Raw genomic sequence first — 19750 nt, forward strand, 5'->3', positions numbered from 1 at the left:
AACCAAATGGATATGTAACCAAGCTTCAAGCCATATCGCCTATAAGCATTCTAAAAAAAAATTTTTTTTTGTATTTCTAAATAAAGTTAATTGGCAAGACTGGCAATCAAAGCCACTTCCACAATAAAGGCTTATTGTGTCAACACCTGTAACCACTCGGCTGTTATGGCGCCTGAAATAATAATAATTAAACAAAAAATCCACTTTATATTTTTAAAGTGTTTTTTCTCTTAAATTAAATATTGTTATCAAAAATTAAATAAATATCGGCGAATGTTTAAGATAAAAACATTATTTTTGGGGTGGGAGTGGATGAGTTTTGGGTAATTTTTTTTTTCAAATTTTGGTCAAATCTTTATCAGTTCTTCAAGGTTGTTTGAGTTTTAAGTGGACGCCGTTTTGATAAAACTTGACAAATTCTATCAGTGACTTTTTGTCTTTTTCTTGAAAAATAATTGCAAAGTTATTATTAATACATTAAAATTAAGAATCTGGAAAAGCCATATTTTCTCTAAGCTTTTCTCTTCATTCAGTTTGAGTAATATTTGTTGCAAATTTTTAACAAAATTATTTGCTACAAAAAATTTTTTTCTTTAAACTCGGTATGTTTACTTATTGTTGTTCGCAGGCAGGATTCGTTCAATAGTTATTAAAATATCTTCCATTATTTAACAATATTATTTTATATGTGCGCAGAACAATGAAGCTTTTTGTTGATTCACTTCGAAAATAAATGGCCAATAATTAAAGTCCATCGCTAATGGCACTTAATTTAAGCCTCGCCGGATGTTCAGATTCCCTTGAGATGTATAATGACTGCGAGTGGAAGGGGTTAAAGCTAACAATCAGTCTGTATGTATGTAGTTTGTCTTCTGGTTGATTGTAGTTAGTTGGTTCATTGCAGTGAAATCAGCACTTTTGGTTATTTGATTTTAACCAAATAAATTATTTGTGTGAGTTTTTGGCGGCGCTCAAACGGAAATACCAAATTTGAATTTAACATGCGATTTTTGACAGTTAGTTTTAACTAGGAAAGAAAAGCTTCAAATTTTCCATAATAATTTTTCACCGGAAATATCCGATTTTTTTGATGTAACCTGAGTCACATACAAGGCAAAAATGCAATATATTGGCACTTTCGGTTGATTTAGGCCAAAAAAATATATTTAATTTTGGCCACAATCAGACCGTTTTGCACTCATTGTGCCCTCAAAATGATTGCTTCCGGTAGAAAAGGTGGAAATAATCCATAACATAAAAGGTTATGGAGTACGTAAATTTAGTTAAAACGTTTATTGTACAGTCCTACAGACATAAATACTATACTAATTTTTTTTTTGCTAATAACACAGTTTTTAAATTAATACTTTTGATTTTAGTACAATTTTATTACCATCTAAATTATTACAATTCATCAAAATTGCCTATATTTACAAAAAATGGTAAAGTAATGACGCAAGTACTTTAAAATTTGGCCTCAGTAAATCTTCACTTTTCAAGTTTACTGACATTGAAGAGTATTGGATCGGCGGGCGCTGTGAAAAAGGACTTGACGCTGTATCTTAATGGTTCTCTGGTTTTCGGGCTGACTTGGAACTTGTAGGTGAGCAGTAGTTTGGCCAGACAATATTTCATCTGTAGCATCGCGAATCTCATCGCTGGAATGAAAATCAATCAGTAACTTATGTATGAAGATAACAATTTAAGGTTATATAATCGCCAAAGTAGAGTTGGACAAGAAAATACTTGCTTTCAAGATTCCATTATATAGGGAAACTTCGTTAGAGATTGTATTAAGAATGGTAGAGGTTTTCGATTTGGGAGGGTTCTAGTATATGGTGGCCATTATTCGTAAATGAAAATCGAGGAAATCCAATTTGAAAAGCGGTTTATGAAAGCCGAATCCATGTAGCTTTTCAAGGAAATCAGTTAAGCGGAAGTGGCCCTTCACTAAATACCTCCTCTTTGTAGGGATTATCTCGAAAATGTTTCCTAGCTTCTTCTCAAAATATTTACTCCAAGGAAGTTCACTTTGGGGCAGTTCGGGTAAATGGGTGATAGGATCCAATGTAAAATGCCTTTTAGGGTAATGTATGATCCTCGCTCTTATTAAGTATTCATTTAATATTGAGGGCACAAAGAGTTGGAAAATAATGAACTAATCCGGAAATGAGAACTTCCTCTGGATGTGAAGATTTCCCGGAAATTAAATCATCACCTCTCTTCACACACGGTGCGCTAACACTCAGATAAGGTCTTTCCCAGTATTTACTTGAAAATTTTTTGTTTCCCTGAAAATTGTTGTTCAAGATGGTATTGCGGTAAGGGATATTTGGTTATGCTTCTTTATTATACTATTTTATATCGATAGTATTATAACGATGGTTTATGTTTTAGTTCGGACAGCCGGAAGTACCTCTAAAATACCTCTGAAAGTAACCAGAAATGATCGCAGATGCGTGTGATTTAGTTTTCATTCAAATCCCTTGTTACGGAACAAATAGTTTAGTTGCACTTACCAATACATATCCTGGGTCCATTTCCAAATGGGATATAAGCGCATGACGGTATTGTTTGATCTGGATCAAATCTTTCTGGTTTATATTTCTCGGGTTCCGGGTAGTAACTAGGATTGTAGTGCAGCGAATACACTGATACTTGCAACGGTTGGCCCGGTTCTATGGTCAGCCCATTTGGTAGAGTGTAACTCTTCGTACAGACCCGCAACAACATAGGCACAGGTGGATATTTCCTCATAGTTTCTGAAACAAGCAAGAAATCTTAAAGTTTTAGTATCCTGAGAACCAAGCTTCCTCCCATGGGCGAGCACAGATTGTAGATTTACTGAATACATTTTTCCCAAAAAGTTTTGGAAAGCGGAAGTCTCCTTCTCCACCTGTGATTCTAAAACCGGGAGTTAGAGCCACCGCTTTTTCTTGGAACATTCTTTATCCCAGAATAAATAAGAAAATCCCCCTCCCTCACACCATGAAATATTACCTTTGACGCATTGTTCCAGGAACTCCATTCCTTTAACAGCATCATAATTCAATGATCCAGCATTCTTCACTTCTCTTTGGACTTCCTTGCGGACTTTCTCTTGGATATCCGGATTCTTGGATAGTTCGTACAATGTGTACATCATTGTTAAGGTTGTTGCTTCAAATCCTGCCGTGAGAAAGACAAACGCTTGTCCAGCAATCTGATCATTAGACAGTTCTGTTAAAGAAAAAGAAAATTATATTGCTTAATTGCCTCAGTATGAACTTAACTTTTTTTAAAGAAAACTGCATCTTTTGATTTATGAATGAGATTACCAAATTTCTCTGTGCTAAATGAAGACGTTTCGATGTTGAGATACTCATCAGCCGGATCTTTAGTCAGCACCTCCACGTATCCTTTATCCTGTACTTGCATCAACAACTGCAGGATGTCGTTCCGTTGGTAATTATTCTCTCTACGATGTTTAATGGTATTGTTAATAATTCCGGTAAAATATTTCAACACATCCGGTCTGTTAAAGCTTATGCCAATTTTTTTAGCAATATTTGGAAAATTTGTCAGCATAATGAACTTGGCAAATTGTGAAAAACCAAATTCAAAAGCTTTTTTACCCATTGTACGAAACTCATTGTCCGGATTTGTTAAGTTTCCTGCGTCTATACCAAATGCGCATGATCTGGAAAATCGGAGAAAATGTATTTATTAATTTTAAGGAAGGCAGGTGTATAATATGTTAAAGGTAAAAGAAAAGTGGTATAATGTGAGGGGCAAGGTTATTTCCGGTAGAGGAGAAACGCTATCGAGTAAGCTACTGAAATAAGAGATAAGGTCGAGAAAGATCTACAGAATTTAATAGAACGGTTCCTAGGATATTGTCGTGCGGCTCGCCAATTTGGAAACTCAACTTTTGATCAACTTTTCTTATCTTAGAAGGTAATTTAAGTCGCTATAGTAACAGCTGGAGTGGTAGGGATTTGGGAAGGTAATACTTGTTGTTAAGAGTTATCTTGATCTTGAGTTCTGGATGGTCTGTTTGGTCTTGTTTTATTTTGGGAGAATTGACTTTACGAGAACATTGGGCGATGTAAGAATCATGAACATAATTTATCTTGCATTCAACAAACATGAACAAACTTACCCAATAACGTCCATGGCAAATCTTCCCAAAATTTCCCTCATATCGATTTCTTGGTCACCTTCCATCTGGGTGACAAGTTCATTGCCACAATCGGCCATCGCATCGTACATCAATCTTAGCTTCCCGGTGGTGAATATCGGCGATAAACGATTTCGTACAGCTTTCCAGCGTTTTCCAGTCATAACAAACAGATTGGAGTCCAGCGGGGTTCTCTCTTCATCAATTGGAAATCCATGATCCACAAAATGTACAAAATCTTTGATCAATATTCTCTCGATAATCTCTGCGTCTTTGATCAATATGGTTGGCTTCATGAAATCATAGTATCCGATGATTGGTTCATTTGGAAAACGATTGCAAATCGATTTCAATGTTTCACCATTGGTCATTGTTCTTAGAAGGATTGGTGCAGAGTTGCCAATGAAAAGGTGTGGCTTGACGTGAGGTATGTTCCTCTCCTTCCAGTACTGGTTCACCTTTCTGGCATGGTGCACCAGGTAGGCAATTATGGTGACCAGAATCGCCAACAACGTCAAGTTCACTGGATCCATAATTTCTTAGGCTAAACAGGAAAACAAAAAATAGTAATTTTATTTAATGATCATTAGTTTACTTGCCTCGACTTGATGTTCTCTGGTCCGTTTTACTGCGTGACCGGAAATGAACGATGTAGAGCTATTCCGGATATGAGGACAAAGTTTATTAAAGAAAGTAATACGCAAAAATCGACTGATAGGTTAACCTTGGTTAATCTTACAAAAGGTGAGGTTTTCCTTGTAGAATCACTGTGGAAGTCACAATATGGTCTTTTCTCCACACCGGAAGGGCTTGATTATCCTAAAGTCTCTGTGCAAACTGCGTCAGGAAGAAGAGGAAGCGGCATCTCATGTCCTGTTTGTCTGCGTTACTAGCACTATTATAGTCCTGTATGAGTTCGTAGGATCCTATTTAAGTAATGGCGATAAGACCATTGTTACATTACGTAAATTCTTAATAACACGTAACTTCCTTCTAAGGTGATATTGTTAAACTAATATACATTTTCCTCATGCCATTGTTTTGTTATTGTTATTTTTGTCGAAAGCAATTATCATTCTATAATTTACCATTGACGTTTTTGTGATTATGTCGCTCAAAATGTTCTTTTACTTTGAATTTTTAAAAAATAGTTCCTCTGGGTTTATATTTTATATTTTTAGATAAGCACAACTTATAATGCCGATCTATTTTGTTTACCTTAACAAAAACTTACAGTTTAAAACGTTAAGGGTTGATTTAACGCCAAAAGAGGAAATATATACTTAAAGAAACTTTGTAAAGTATAAGAACTAAATTTGTTGAAATGGAACACTTTGGCAAACTGGTTAGAAAACTATAGAAATCTCGGAAAAGCCCTGCTGTACTTCCGGTGACATCATAATTTTCCAACTCGTAATTTTGTTTAGACATTTCACATTTATAAGGTAGCTGCAGAGAACCGGACATTAAACGCGAAAAGCTCTTAAGTTTTTGCACTTCCGGCTGGTTGAATGTACTTTACCGGTGTTTCATAATAATAATAAATATAAAGGGTTGATCGACAAAAAGTGCACGAAAAAGCGTAACGTTGAAAAACACTTAACTTTGACAACTTTTTTCTTTTTTTCTATAGAAGATTTTCTCTCACTTAGAAAAGAAAAGTATTGCAATCGTGTCTAATTTTCTAAATCGAGTTTTCTAATTCGGAAATAAAATTGTCTGTTCGTCTGTTTGTGCAACAAAAAGTGAGCAGAAACTTTGTACATTTGGCGAGGGAAAATGAATAGATCGCGTGGTGATTTTAATTCTTCTACCGGATGTATTAGTTTAGTGAATTGTTTCCTTTTTTCCATTTTTCGAATTTTCTTAGGGGGTGGGTGAAGGGCATTTCGATTGAGGAGGAATTCTGTTAGAAAAGGCTCCCTCTGATGCTCCGTTTTGAGATAAGGAAATTTCTGTTTAGGTTCTGGTAGAGAAGGAGAATTAACGAGATGCTTCTTTTATTGGAATTCTTTGTAAGTGACATTTTATTGTCTGGAATTTTAGTTGAAAAATTTTAAAAAAAAGTGTTAATTTAACTAAATTTAGAAATATAGTGGGCGTCTTACAACAACCATATTTTGAACTTACGTTTTGTCGAAGTAGTAATCATATGGGACAATCACGCGAATCAACAGCGAAGAACGGAGTCGGTGAATACACTGGCACTGTTTACGTGTGGAGGCGTACTCCAACTTATCTTTGCATTGCATAACCATCTTATACCGCTTAAATGGGTTTTTTACCACTCCAGTCTACCCCCTCCAACAGGCTGCCTACTTAGATAGGGCAGTAGACTACTCAAAGCGATGTTTTTGGTACTGATGATGCAATAATTGCACGTTGTTGCTATATTTAAATCTTTACTACTTCTTTGTGGTTTCAGGGTTCATTGAACGTTTTTTCATAATCTTGGGTAATGTTGCTTCACAGTTTATTCTACATTCTGCGGGGAGACACACGAAGACTTCCGCTTACGAGACTTGTATTATCTATCACAGAAACATAAAATGATAGTAAAATGGGAAATACACATTTAGAAGGAAGTCCAAAATACTTCCCAACCCTCAGTAAAATGAATTTTTCTTGAAATAAAGTTTCACGTTACAAATTTCAAGAAAATCCTACTGGAAAGCAGTTAGTTAAGATGTTACATTAATAGAAATAAGTTGGAATGGATTTTGGGAAAATCGCGGAAAGCTGAAAGAATCTTTTTTGGGAAATCTTTTTCTGAAAGATTCTTGGGGCCAAACTAAGACCAAGGTTTCCAAAAGATTTGGAAACTCGCCTCAAGATAATCCATGGATAATTAGCTTTTAATTAAAAATCGTTCAACTGGAAATTCTACTTGAATTAAAGCCAATTTAATAAAATTTGGGGAAAAAGTCGGTGTTTAAAGTCGGTGTTAGGTAGTACGTTGTAAATTTCAGTAAGAGAAGTTAGGGAGAGATTGAATTTTAACTACAGATTTTGATTTTCTCTTTCTCCCGGAAGAGAAAGTCTTACGATTTTTCAGATATCCTATTGTGTGATCTCACCGGAACTATACATTGTTTTAATCAATTTAGCTGGACATTTATTGTGGCAATAGTTTGTTTATTGTTACTATAGTCCGTAAAATAGGAATACCAAACTTTCCTGATAAAAACTAATGAAAATTTGATTGATTTTGATTTCCACAACTCAAGTATAAATAAAAACAAAACTGACTAACAAACATTTAATTCACAAATAATGGTCAATATTTTACAAAAAATTTAGAAGGATGTGTTTTACGGCAAAGCACTTTGAAGGAAAAAGAAGTGACTAAATTTTTTCCTCCACTTCAAGTTTACTGACATTGAAGAGTATTGGGTGGGCGGGCGCTGTGAAAATAGTCTTGACGCTGTATCCTAACGGTTCTCTGGTTTTCGGGCTGACTTGGAACTTGTAGGTGAGCAGTAGTTTGGCCAGACAATATTTCATCTGTAGCATCGCGAATCTCATCGCTGCAAGCAAAATCAATCAGTAACTTATATTTGAAGATTGTTTTCTTAAATTGTTTTAAGATTATATAATCGCCAAAGTTGGATTATACAAGAAAATACTTGCTTTCAAGATTCCGTTATATGGGGAAACTTCGTTGGAGAATGTATTAAGAATGGTATAGGTTTTCGATTTGGGAGGTTCTATAGTACATGCTGGCCATTATGCGAAAATTTAAATCAAGGAAATTCAAATTTGATGTGCACTTTAAGTGTTACCCTGAGAAAATCACTTCAAAAATTTTCCAATTCAATTTCAAGTTACCACTTCAAAAGTGGTGTGCAGTTCTAGGATTGATTATCTAGGTTTATACAGGGACCAAAGATTCTTGCTGGTCGTTTTTGCGAATTGTCTTCTCTGGTCTCCAAATGCCACACGGTTTGATTGCATGCTAGCGATTGGGATGCAATAGGATAGCGTTTTAGAGGCGTCACCTCTACTGATGGCTCAGTCGTTACAGGTGCAGTATCCATTTAAATCGGAACACCTGTTCTGACCTGTCAGCTAAAAGATATAAGGCGGCATAAGGCCAAATCAGGATGTCGCTGACCCTCGGCTTTGTTCGAGACCCGCGATCTCAGATAGGTGAGCCGTTTGCCTCCACGATCCCCCAGGATGGTAAGGATCATCTAGTGTGACGCAAGCTGGCCCCCAGAATAAAGGGACTTCCCACCTGCTTCCCGACTTAAGAAACATTAAATATTACTGAACAAATAGTTTAGTTGCTCTTACCAATACAGATCCTAGGTCCATTTCCAAATGGGATGTAAGCGCATGACGGTACAGTTTGATCTGGATCAAATCTTTCTGGTTTATATTTCTCGGGTTCCGGGTAGTAACTAGGATTGTAGTGCAGCGAATACACTGAAATTTGCAACGGTTGGCCCGGTTCTATGATCAACCCATTTGGTAGAATGTAACTCTTTGTACAAACCCGGAACAGCATAGGCGTTGGTGGATATTTCCTCATGGTTTCTGAAACAAGCAAGAAATCGGAATGTTTTACGATCCCGAGAAAGGGTTTTCTTTGGAGGCACCATCGATAACAGAAGCTACCATGCTTCCTTCCATGGGCGATCACAGATTGTAGATTTAGTGAATACATTTTTCCCACAAACTTTTGGAGAGTGGAAGTCTCCTTTTCCACCTGTTGATTCTAAAACCGGGAGTTAGAGCCATCGCTTTATCCCAAAATAAATTAGAAAATCCCCTCCCTCACACCATGAAATGTTTACCATTGACGCATTGTTCCAGGAACTCCATTCCTTTAACAGCATCATAATTCAGTGATCCAGCATTCTTCACTTCTCTTTGGACTTCCTTGCGGACTTTCTCTTGGAATCCGGATTCTTGGATAGTTCGTACAATGTGTACATCATTGTTAAGGTTGTTGCTTCAAATCCTGCCGTGAGAAAGACAAACGCTTGTCCAGCAATCTGATCATTAGACAGTTCTGTTAAAGACAAAGAAAATTATGTAGCTTAATTGCCGCAGTGTGAACTTACCTTTTTTTAAAGAAAACTGCATCTTTTGATTTATGAATGAGATTACCAAATTTCTCTGTGCTAAATGAAGACGTTTCGATGTTGAGATACTCATCAGCCGGATCTTTAGTCAGCACCTCCACGTATCCTTTATCCTGTACTTGCATCAACAACTGCAGGAAGTCATTCCGTTGGTAATTATTCTCTCTACGATGTTTGATGGTATTGTTAATAATTCCGGTGAAATATTTCAACACATCCGGTCTGTTAAAGCTTATCCCAATTTTTTTACCAATATTTGGAAAATTCGTCAGCATAATGAACTTGGCAAATTGTGAAAAACCAAATTCAAAAGCTTTTTTACCCATTGTACGAAACTCATTGTCCGGATTTGTTAAGTTTCCTGCGTCTATACCAAATGCGCATGATCTGGAAAATCGGAGAAAATGTATTTATTAATTTTAACGAAGGCAGGTGTATAATATGTTAAAGGTAAAAGAAAAGAGGTATAATGTGAGGGGCAAGATTATTTCCGGTAGAGGAGAAACGCTATCGTGTAAGCTACTGAAATAAGTGATAAGGTCGTGTAAGATATGTGGAATTTAATACGTAGAGTGGTTCCTAGGATTTTGTCGTGCGGCTCGCCAATTAGAAAAACTCACCTTTTTATCAACTTTTCTTATCTGAGAAGGTAACCTAAGTCGTTATAGTAACAGCTGGAGTGGTAGGAATTTGGGAAGGCAATACATGTTGTTAGGAGTTATCTTGATCTTGAGTTCTAGATTGTCTGTTTTGTCTTGTTTTATTTTGGGAGAATTGACTTTACGAGAACATTGGGCGATGTAAGAATCATGAACATAATTTATCTTGCATTCAACAAACATGAACAAACTTACCCAATAACGTCCATGGCAAATCTTCCCAAAATTTCCCTCATATCGATTTCTTGGTCACCTTCCATCTGGGTGACAAGTTCATTGCCACAATCGGCCATCGCATCGTACATCAATCTTAGCTTGCCTGTGGTGAATATCGGCGATAAACGATTTCTGACAGCTTTCCACCGTTTACCAGTCATAGCAAACAGATTGGAGTCCAACGGGTTTCTCACTTCATCAATCGGGAATCCGCGATCCACAAAATGTACAAAATCTTTTATCAATACTTTCTCGATAATCTCTGCGTCATTGATCAATATGGTTGGCTTCATGAAAACATAGTAGCCGATGATTGGTTCATTTGGAAAACGATCGCAAATCAATTTCAATGTTTCACCATTAGTCTGTGTTCTCAGTAAGATTGGTGCAGTGTTGCCAATGAATAGGTGTGGCTTAACGTGAGGTATGTTCCTCAGCTTCCAGTACTGATTCACCTTTCGGGCATGGTGCACCAGATAGGCAATTATGGTGACCAGAATCGCCAATAACGCCATGTTCACTGGATCCATAATTTCTTAGGCTAAACAGAAACAAAGTTTATTAAAGAAAGTAATACGCAAAAGACGGCGGATAGGTTCACCTTGGTTAATCTTATGAAAGGTGAGGTTTTCTTTCTAGAATCACTGAGGAAGTCACAATACGGTCTTTTCTCCACACCGGAAGGGCTTGATTATACTAGAGTCTCTGTGCAAACTGAGTCAGAAGGAAGAGGAAGCGGCATCCCATGTCTTGTTTGACTGCGTTACTGGCACTATTATAGTCCGGTATGAGTTCGTAGGATCCTATTTAAGTAATGGCGATAAGACCATTGTTACACTACATAAATTCTTAATAACAGGTTACTTCCTTTCTAAAGTGATATTGTTAAACTGCATTTTCCTCTTGCCATCGGTTTGTTACATTGTTATTTTTGTCGAAAGCAATTATCATTCTATATTTACCATTGACGTTTTTGTGATTATGTCGCCCACAACGTTCTTTTACTTTGAGTTTTTAAAAAATAGTTCCTCTGGCTTTTTTAATTTTTATTTTAGGTAACCAGAACTTTTAATGCCGATCTAATTTGTTTATTTGAAACACCGGTAAAGTACCTTTATCCAGCCGGAAGTGCGAAAACTTAAGCTCTACTTTTAAGAGCTTTTCGCGTTTAATGTCCGGTTCTCTGCAGCTACCTTATGATTGTGAAGTGTCTAACCAAAATTACGAGTTGGAATATTATGATGTCACCGGATGTACAGTAGGGCTTTTTCCAGATTTCTATAGTTTTCTAACCAGTTTGCCAAAGTGTTCCATTTCAACAAATTTGGTTCTTACAGTTTACAAAGTTTCTTTAAATATATATTTTCTATTACTCTGATAAGGAAAGTATTGCAATCGTGTCTAATTTTCTAAATCGAGTTTTCTAATTCGGGAATAAAATTGTCTGTTCGTCTGTTTGAACAGCAAAAAGTGACAGGAAGCGGAAACTTTGTATATTGGCCAAGGAAAATGAAAACATCGCGTGGTGATTTTATTTCTTCTACCGGAAGTATCTGTTTAGTGAATTGTTTCTTTTTTCCATTTTTTGATTTTTTTTTTTTTTTTTTTTTTTTGAGGGGGCATTTTGTTAGAAAAGGCTCCCTCTGATGCACCATGTTGAGAAAAGGGAATTTCTGTTCGGGTTCTGGGAGTGGGGGAGAATTAACGAGACGCTTCTTTTATTAGGATTCTTTGTAAGTGACATTTTATTGTCTGCATTTTTAGTTGAATAGTTTGAAAAAAAAAATTGTGCTAATTGAACACTAAATTTAGAAATATAGTGGGCGTTTTACAACAACCATATTTTGAACTTACGTTTTGTCCAAGTAGTAATCATATGGGACAATCACGCAAATCAACAGCCAAGAACGAAGTACGTAGGTGAATACACTGGCACTGTTTACGTGTGGAGGCGTCCTCTAACTGATCTTTTCATAACCATCGTTACCTCTTAAATAGATTTACCACTCGAGTCTATCCCCTCCAACAAACTGCCTACTTTTCAGGTAGTTAGTATGTCACCTTAATAGAAATATCTTGGGATGGTTTTGGGGAAAATCGTGGAAAGCTGTAAGAATCTTTTAGGGAAATCTTTTTTTGAATGACTCTTGGGGTGAAACTAAGACCCAGGTTCCCAAAGCTTTGTGGATCCGCCTCAAGATAATCCATGGATAATTAGCTTTTCATTGAAATCGTTCAACTGGAAATTCCACTTGAATAAAATTTGAGGTAAAAAAGTCGCATTTAAAAGAAGATGTATAACATTGTGAACTTACTCTAGATTTTTGTTGCCTCTTACTACCATAAGAAAAAGTCTTACCGATTGTTCAGATATTCTATTGTGAATTAACACTCGAACAATACCTTAATTTTATGAATCAATTTAGTTGATTTCTATTTATTGTTGGCAATAGGCCATAAAATAGAAGTACGAATCAATCTAATCTAATTAATAGATTGATTATGTTTACCTCAACTAAAGTACAAATATTAAATAATAAATATTTATTTCACAAATAATTAATAGCCAATATTATTTTATAAAAATCTTGAAGAAAAATACAAATCTAATAGATACTAATTTTTCTCCTCTACTTCATGTTTACTGCCAATGAAGAGTATTGGGTGGGCGGGCGTTGTGAAAAAGGTCATGACGCTGTATCTTAATGGTTCTCTGGTTTGGCATGGAGCACCAGATAGGCAATTATGGTGACCAGAATCGCCAATAACGCCAAGTTCACTGTATCCATAATTTTGTTAACCTAAACAAAGAATTAAAAAGCACACACATTATAATCCACAGTTCTTTATCATTTTAACTAGAATTGATTGGTTATCTTTCTTCAAAGTCCAAATTTGGGCAAAAAGATTATATTAGATGATGATGATAATAATAATAATAATAATAATAATAATAATAATAATAATAATAATAGTCTTTATTAGAATAAAGGTCATTGACCATCGGGGGAGACGGTCATCTCATACATTAAATTAAATAGATTTGGTACATTACTGATAAAATACAAAAACTAAATATAAAAATACAAAATACAGTGAGATACAAAATAAAAATAAACAAGTTACATAAGTTACAGAGAGAGCTATGTTTGCTATGTTGATACAATTTAATGTTTAAATTCAACAGACCACTTCTGGCTTTCATGATCCATGAACACTATCGCTCATGTTGTTGTCGTACACATGGCTAATACATTTATGCTCAAAGCTCAGTTCTCTGTACATCCATGTTTGAAATTGATCTTTGCACCCTATCAATGAATTGTAAATGAAATATTGTTTCCAAAAAGTTACGTATTTTATCAAATTCAGATTTCCAATTACTTAAAAGAAATATCCGCAATTATATTAAATTTATGTATTAGGTTTTCTAAATCAGAATACTAAAATAGTTTTTTTGTTATTAATTCTTTTGTGATTATGAGAGGGTACCTATTAGCAGGAAGTTGGGTAATTTTAATTATGTAAAAGTGCAATCTCAGCGTGTAGATGAAAATATCTGTGGAGTTTGTTTCCAGTTACAGCCGATGTGTAAGGGTGAACCGCGGAAGATTAAAACATTTTTTTTAAAAAAAGAATCTTTGCAGCTTCTCCGCCTCTTCTCCGCATCATAGCACATTACTGTCCTTGATACATTAAATAAAATAAAAATAGATTAATAGATTAAATACATTTCTCTTAGCGTAATATGGGATATCTCGATTGTTCATAAAATAATTCCAGACTGAATTTAGTAGATTAGATAATACTCGTAATAATTTATTTCTTTCGTATTTGGGAAGACCCATAGAATAAGATTGGATCACTCCCAGAGGTGACCCTAATGGAATTGCCCACGGACAAGGTTTCACAAAAAAGTAGCAGAATTATATTTTTAAACAACTATATGATGTTTCAATAAAATTGTAGGTAAACTCATAATAATGGAAAATCTTCTTTATAAAGTGGCACTTCCGGTTCGCGGAATTTTCCCAATTTTGAAATTTAGTCCCACATTTTATTCTTATCAAGTTAGTAAGTCAGTTTATTGTTCATAGTGGCACTTTAGAGGAATGTCCTACCATTCTCTCTTCCAGAATCTGCCCGTAATTGGCCTTTTCTGGAACAATATTTTAAATAATAAAAGTTATTCTAGTATAATAAGTTGAACTAGCCAAACCTAGCTGTAACGTCGCACTTCCCTTGTTAGAATTCTCAGCATTATTTTATTACTGAACAGAAATTTTATTGTAATCTTATTATCTTTTCAGTAAAAATTCTAAGTTTTAAGGAACTTAAATTATGTTAACCGCCGCTGTTAAAGAATATTAAGTGTGTGTTTAACCAAAAAAAAAGAAGTTTGCAGTTCGGAAACATTTTAATAATACGGGAAATGGAAAACTTATGAGCGTCTTACAAAGTTTTACTTACGATATGTAGAAGAAGAAATCATATGGGGAAAATCGTGAAAATCATATGGGCCATACAGTGTCACTACAGCTGGTCAAGCGGCAACCTCGGACTGATTGACATTAATATACCTCTTTTTGAGCTAATTCGTTCTTTTTTGAACGGCTCTGGGAGACGAACGAATCGAATCGTTATTTCCAGAACAATTCGTTCCCTTACATTACATCAGGCTGACAAAATATTTGCTAAGTTCAAAGGCAAAAATTGTTCATTTTAAAAGAAAAAAATGGTTAATTTGTGAGTTTGGAGAGAAGGTAAGAATTATTTACTGCATTGGGAAGATCAGGGTCGTATTGGTAGAAGTTGACGGAGATATGAGAACTATAGTTTTGAATAAGTGTAGTGTAGTCACAATGATACCTAGATTAAGATTAAGATAGTAGATTGGACGGGACCTACGCCCCAGGCACCGCAGCCACAGAAGACTTATTGTGCCAGCCCCTTCTTAGTTCTAGTAGGCTAGATAGTCCTAAAGAGGTTGAGGACTTTCCCTACTAGTTCTTTTTACGCTACTATCTCCTTCAGCCTCAGCGTTCCAAAGGTTTCATAGCGCAAACGTTCAATTGCAACGCGTGTTTTAGAGGCGTCAACTCTCCCGATGGCACAGTCGTTACAGGTGCAGTATCCATCTAAATCGAATGACCTGTTCTGACCTAACGGCTTGAAGATACAAGGCGTCATAAGGCGAGATCAGGATGTCGCTGACCCTCGGCTTTGTTCGAGTCCCGCGACCACTGAGAGGTGAGTCGTTTGCCTCCACTAACCCACAGGATGGTGGGATCATCTAGTGTGACGCAAGCTAGCCTTCAGAATAAAGGGACTTCCCACTGCTTCCCGACTTAAGAAACATTAAATATTACTGAACAAATAGTTTAGTAGCTCTTACCAATACATATCCTGGGCCCATTTCCAAACGGGACATAAGCGCATGACGGTACTGTTCGATCAGGATCAAATCTTTCTGGTTTATATTTCTCTGGTTCCGGGTAGTAACTGGGATTGTAGTGCAGCGAATATAGTGATACTTGCAACGGTTGGCCCGGTTCTATGGTCAGCCCATTTGGTAGGGTGTAACTCTTCGTACAGACCCGGACTAAAATGGGTGCTGGTGGATATTTCCTCATTGATTCTGAAATAAAAGAATAAAAATTAGATTCGAGGACATCAAATATACATTCCTCAGCTATTCCAAGAGCACTTCTTACGAGAGCTTACCAGAAAACTGCCAATATTGTTAGTTGTACTGTCTTGCCAGTACTATCTGTGGACATGTTTTATTATTTAAATTCTGTCAATAAGAATGGCGCCAAGATGGGATGGCCACCTGAAGGACGTACACATTAAAAAAAACGAAAACAAAACAAAAAAGTTGGGCCTAAATTTCCAAATTTAAAGAAAATTAGTTGGCCGGAAATACCGCTTTGGAAAATAGATTTTTCAATATTCTGAGATTTCCCGGAAGTGCGGCTCGGACAATTTTATCGATCCATAAAATTATACTATACTCCTACGTAAACAAACATCAATTATTTGAAACCTGGGGAATTGATTCAGTTATCGATTAGGATCCGATTCTTTGCACGAGATCAATTTCTTGTAGTGGGGCTTCAAAGTAAAAACAATCCTGTACCTGTGTAAATTACAAAATGATGATTTTCCGCCCTTTACCTTAAAACCATGGTTTCTAGATGAAGGCAATAATTTTGTTTGAAGCATCCCAAAGTCCCTAAATGAGTGCATAATTCCTTTCACCCAGTAAAAGTGGTTACCTTTGACGCATTGTTCCAGGAACTCCATCCCATTAACAGCATCATAATTCAGTGATCTAGCATTCTTCACTTCTCTTTGGACTTCCTTTCGGACTTTCTCTTGGATGTCCGGATTCTTGGATAGTTCGTACAATGTGTACATCATTGTTAAGGTTGTTGCTTCAAATCCTGAAGTGAGAAAGACAAACGCTTGTCCAGCCATCTGATCATTAGACAGTTCTGTTAAGACAAAGATTTTATTATTCTTATTTTTATTAAAGAAAGAAATAATTGGTGATTGGAGAAGCCAATTCTGGAATTTGGCCGAACCAATACTAATAATATGTACTCAACAAAATCAGATTGTAAATGTTGATTTATGAATGAAATTACCAAATTTCTCTGTGCTAAATGAAGACCTTTCGATGTTGAGATATTCATCAGCCGGATCTTTAGTCAGCAACTCCACGTATCCTTTATCCTGTACTTGCATCAACAACTGCAGGAAGTCATTCCGTTGGTAATTATTCTCTCTGCGATGTTTAATGGTATTGTTAATAATTCCGGTGAAATACTTCAACACATCCGGTCTGTTGAAGGTTATGCCAATTTTTTTAGCGATATTTGGAAAATTCGTCAGCATTACAAATTTTACAAATTGTGTGGCGCCAAATTCAAAACCTTTTTTACCCATTGTACGGAACTCATTGTCTGGATTTGTTAAATTTCCAGCGTCTATACCAAATGCGCATGATCTGAAAAATTGGTTTTAATTGGTAAATTTTAACGAAGATAGGTATAAAATATGTTTTAACATGAAAAAGAATTATCAGGACAGAGCCATTTCCTTTCGGATGAGGAAACGAGCTTGCAGCAAAACGTAACTTGTCTAGGGACATATTTAATTATTTAAATTCTGTCAGTAAGAATGATGCCAAATGGTGAGACGTCTTGAAGGCCGTAAAAAAAAAATGAACAGCAGTGTAGGCAGCGTAAAGCCCATAGGACAAGGTCGCGAGTTTGTTAGAAAGGAAACAGGTCCAACGAAGCCGTGTTAGTTGACAGGAGATTGTAATTACATCTTTTGAGTAGTGTGTGAGTTTCTCAAGTTGGACGTACGTCCAGGGAAAAATACAGGATAGTCCAATTAATTGATTGAAGATTCATTAAGACCCATAAAGTATCATAAAACAACTCGCGGTGATCTCTTAATCTCTGAAAATTTCTCTCTTTCCAGAAAGATGAAGGTTTTAACCTTAATATTCATGGGCACAACTTACTTATCTTGCACTCAATAAAACATGCACAAACTTACCCAATAACATCCATGGCAAATCTTCCCAAAATTTCCCTCATATCGATTTCTTGGTCACCTTCCATCTGGGTGACTAGTTCATTGCCACAATCGGCCATCGCATCGTACATCAATCTTAGCTTGCCGGTAGTGAATATCGGCGATAAACGATTTCTAACAGCTTTCCACCGTTTACCGGTCATGACTGACAGATTTGAGTCCAGCGGATTTTTCTTATCATCAATTGGAAATCTACGATCCACAAAATGTACAAAATCTTTGATGAATATCTGCTCGATAATCTCCGCGTCTTTGATCAATATGGTTGGCTTCATGAAATCATAGTAGCCGATGATTGGTTCATTTAGAAAACGATCGCAAATCGATTTTAATGATTCGCCGTAAGTTAATGTTCTAAATAAGATTGGTGCAGAGTTGCCAATGAATAGGTGAGGCTCGACGTAAGGAATGTTCCTCTCCTTCCAGTAGTGATTCACCTTTCTGGCATGGTGCACCAGATAGGCAATGATGGTGACCAGAATCGCCAATAACGCCAAGTTCACTGGATCCATAATTTTGTTAACCTAAACAGGGAATTAAAAATCACACACATTATAATCCATAGTTCTTTATCATTTTAACAAGAATTGATTGGTTATCTTTCTTCAAATTCCAAATTCGGGCAAAAAGATTAGATTAGAGAATATAATAATAATTATTTATTTGTTTCGTATTTGGGAAGACCCATAGAGTAAGATTGGAGTTTTGTTCTCTTGAGTAAGAACAATACTGATAGAGCATAATCTGACAGAAAAACAGAAACAAAAAATAATAAATAATAATGTAAAAAGTAAAAAAATAGAAAACAGCAAAAAGGAAAATAAAAGAAAATTAATTAACTTTTAAATACATTCATATTTCTTTGCTAGCTCTGCTGTAGACTTAAGCACATACTCGTATATGTTGGTGGAGAATATAATGTCTTCGTAGCGAAATGGTGCATCTAATGGTGTATCTGTATATGTCGTCAAACATTCGTTTCCTTTCTGCCACATAACGTGGACATATCATTATTACACGTTTGAAATCCTCCTCCTCATTGCAATCTACGCAAAGAATGTGAACAAAAAATTTGCTAAATTCAAAGGCAAAAATGGATCATGTTATCAGAAAAAAGAATGGTTAATTTGTGCACAATAACACTACAATAATTCTGGGTTTTTATTTATTAAAAAAAAATTTATAAAAATTAGATAATTAATTTAAAAGGCGTAGGATAGCGGAGCGGCTTTAGACTAGACTTGTCTTGCTTTAGACTAATCTGTAGGCCTTGGATTTTATTTAATGGTTATTTAATGAGAACTTTATAAAGTGCTGGAAGGAAACATGCAAGGATCCAGGAGGGTAGGCAGGCCAAAGCTGCGCTGGGAGGATAGTGTGGCAAAGGATGCTGCATCTTTGCTAAGATTCCGAAACTGGAGGGCGGCTGCGCAGCAAAGAGACGCCTGGCGGGCACGTCTTGAGGAGGCCAAGACTCTGCATGAGTTGTAGCGCCAGTTAAGAAGAAGAAGAAGAAGTAATGAGAACTTTATAGTAAAGTATGTTAGGCGGTTATAGGCTAGACCCGCATGGCTTAGATGTATTGCGGTATAGTGGGTCTAGGCCTTCGATTTTATTTAATGGTTATTTAATGAGAACTTTATAGTGTGTTAGGCGATTATAGGCTAGACCCGCAAAGCTAAGATGTATTGTTGGTTTAGTGGGTTCGATTCCCTATCTCTAATACCGGACAGTTTTAATAAGTCTTGGATTTTATTTAATGGTTAATATGAGAACTTTGTAGTAAAAGTATGTTTGTTAGTCGCCTCCGTCCACGACACCTAATTTGGTAGTTGGACGTAAAGCTCGCCTGATTATGTAGGCATTAAAAATAATACTCGTAAATTTGTATTTAATAGATTGTAAATTAAATTTCAGCCTTTGGCAAATTCAACCAATAGAGTGATTTAAATTTTTCTGGAATAAAACTATTTTATTATCTAAAATACTGAAATAATAAAAAATATTTATTTCAC

The 19750-nt window shown here is 35.9% G+C and overlaps 1 protein-coding gene and 2 pseudogenes across 1 annotated transcript; all 3 read right to left on the bottom strand.

Annotated features, from left to right (window-relative positions):
* LOC141446575 (uncharacterized) overlaps positions 1-6419 on the bottom strand; it is a 28471-nt pseudogene extending 22052 nt beyond the window's left edge.
* A 985-nt stretch (positions 6420-7404) lies between these two features.
* Positions 7405-14739, bottom strand: LOC141446576 (probable cytochrome P450 6a14; annotated as a pseudogene).
* A 536-nt stretch (positions 14740-15275) lies between these two features.
* Positions 15276-19728, bottom strand: LOC141446815 (probable cytochrome P450 6a13). Its single transcript, XM_074113630.1, has 4 exons — positions 17697-19728; positions 16775-17136; positions 16403-16621; positions 15276-15762 (listed from the first exon to the last, which is right to left on the bottom strand). Exons 1-4 carry the CDS (start codon positions 18245-18247, stop codon positions 15506-15508), a joined length of 1389 nt encoding a protein of 462 aa, XP_073969731.1. The 5' UTR covers positions 18248-19728; the 3' UTR covers positions 15276-15505.
* Positions 19729-19750: the final 22 nt, after the last annotated feature.

The sequence above is a fragment of the Rhodnius prolixus genome, unplaced genomic scaffold, assembly GCF_049639745.1.
Source record: "Rhodnius prolixus isolate KJV_2025 unplaced genomic scaffold, Rpr scaffold_7, whole genome shotgun sequence".
NCBI classification, from domain to species: Eukaryota; Metazoa; Arthropoda; class Insecta; order Hemiptera; family Reduviidae; genus Rhodnius; species Rhodnius prolixus.

What these genes read in the sequence shown, in the direction of transcription:
- LOC141446815 (XM_074113630.1), bottom strand. Translation starts at nt 18,247, where the DNA reads ATGGATCCAGTGAACTTGGCGTTATTGGCGATTCTGGTCACCATCATT. An exon ending in TTTGCCATGGATGTTATTGG is followed by an intron (nt 17,137 to 17,696) that starts GTAAGTTTGTGC and finishes CCAATTTTTCAG; the next exon opens with ATCATGCGCATTTGGTATAG. An exon ending in CCTGGAACAATGCGTCAAAG is followed by an intron (nt 15,763 to 16,402) that starts GTAACCACTTTT and finishes CTTTTATTTCAG; the next exon opens with AATCAATGAGGAAATATCCA.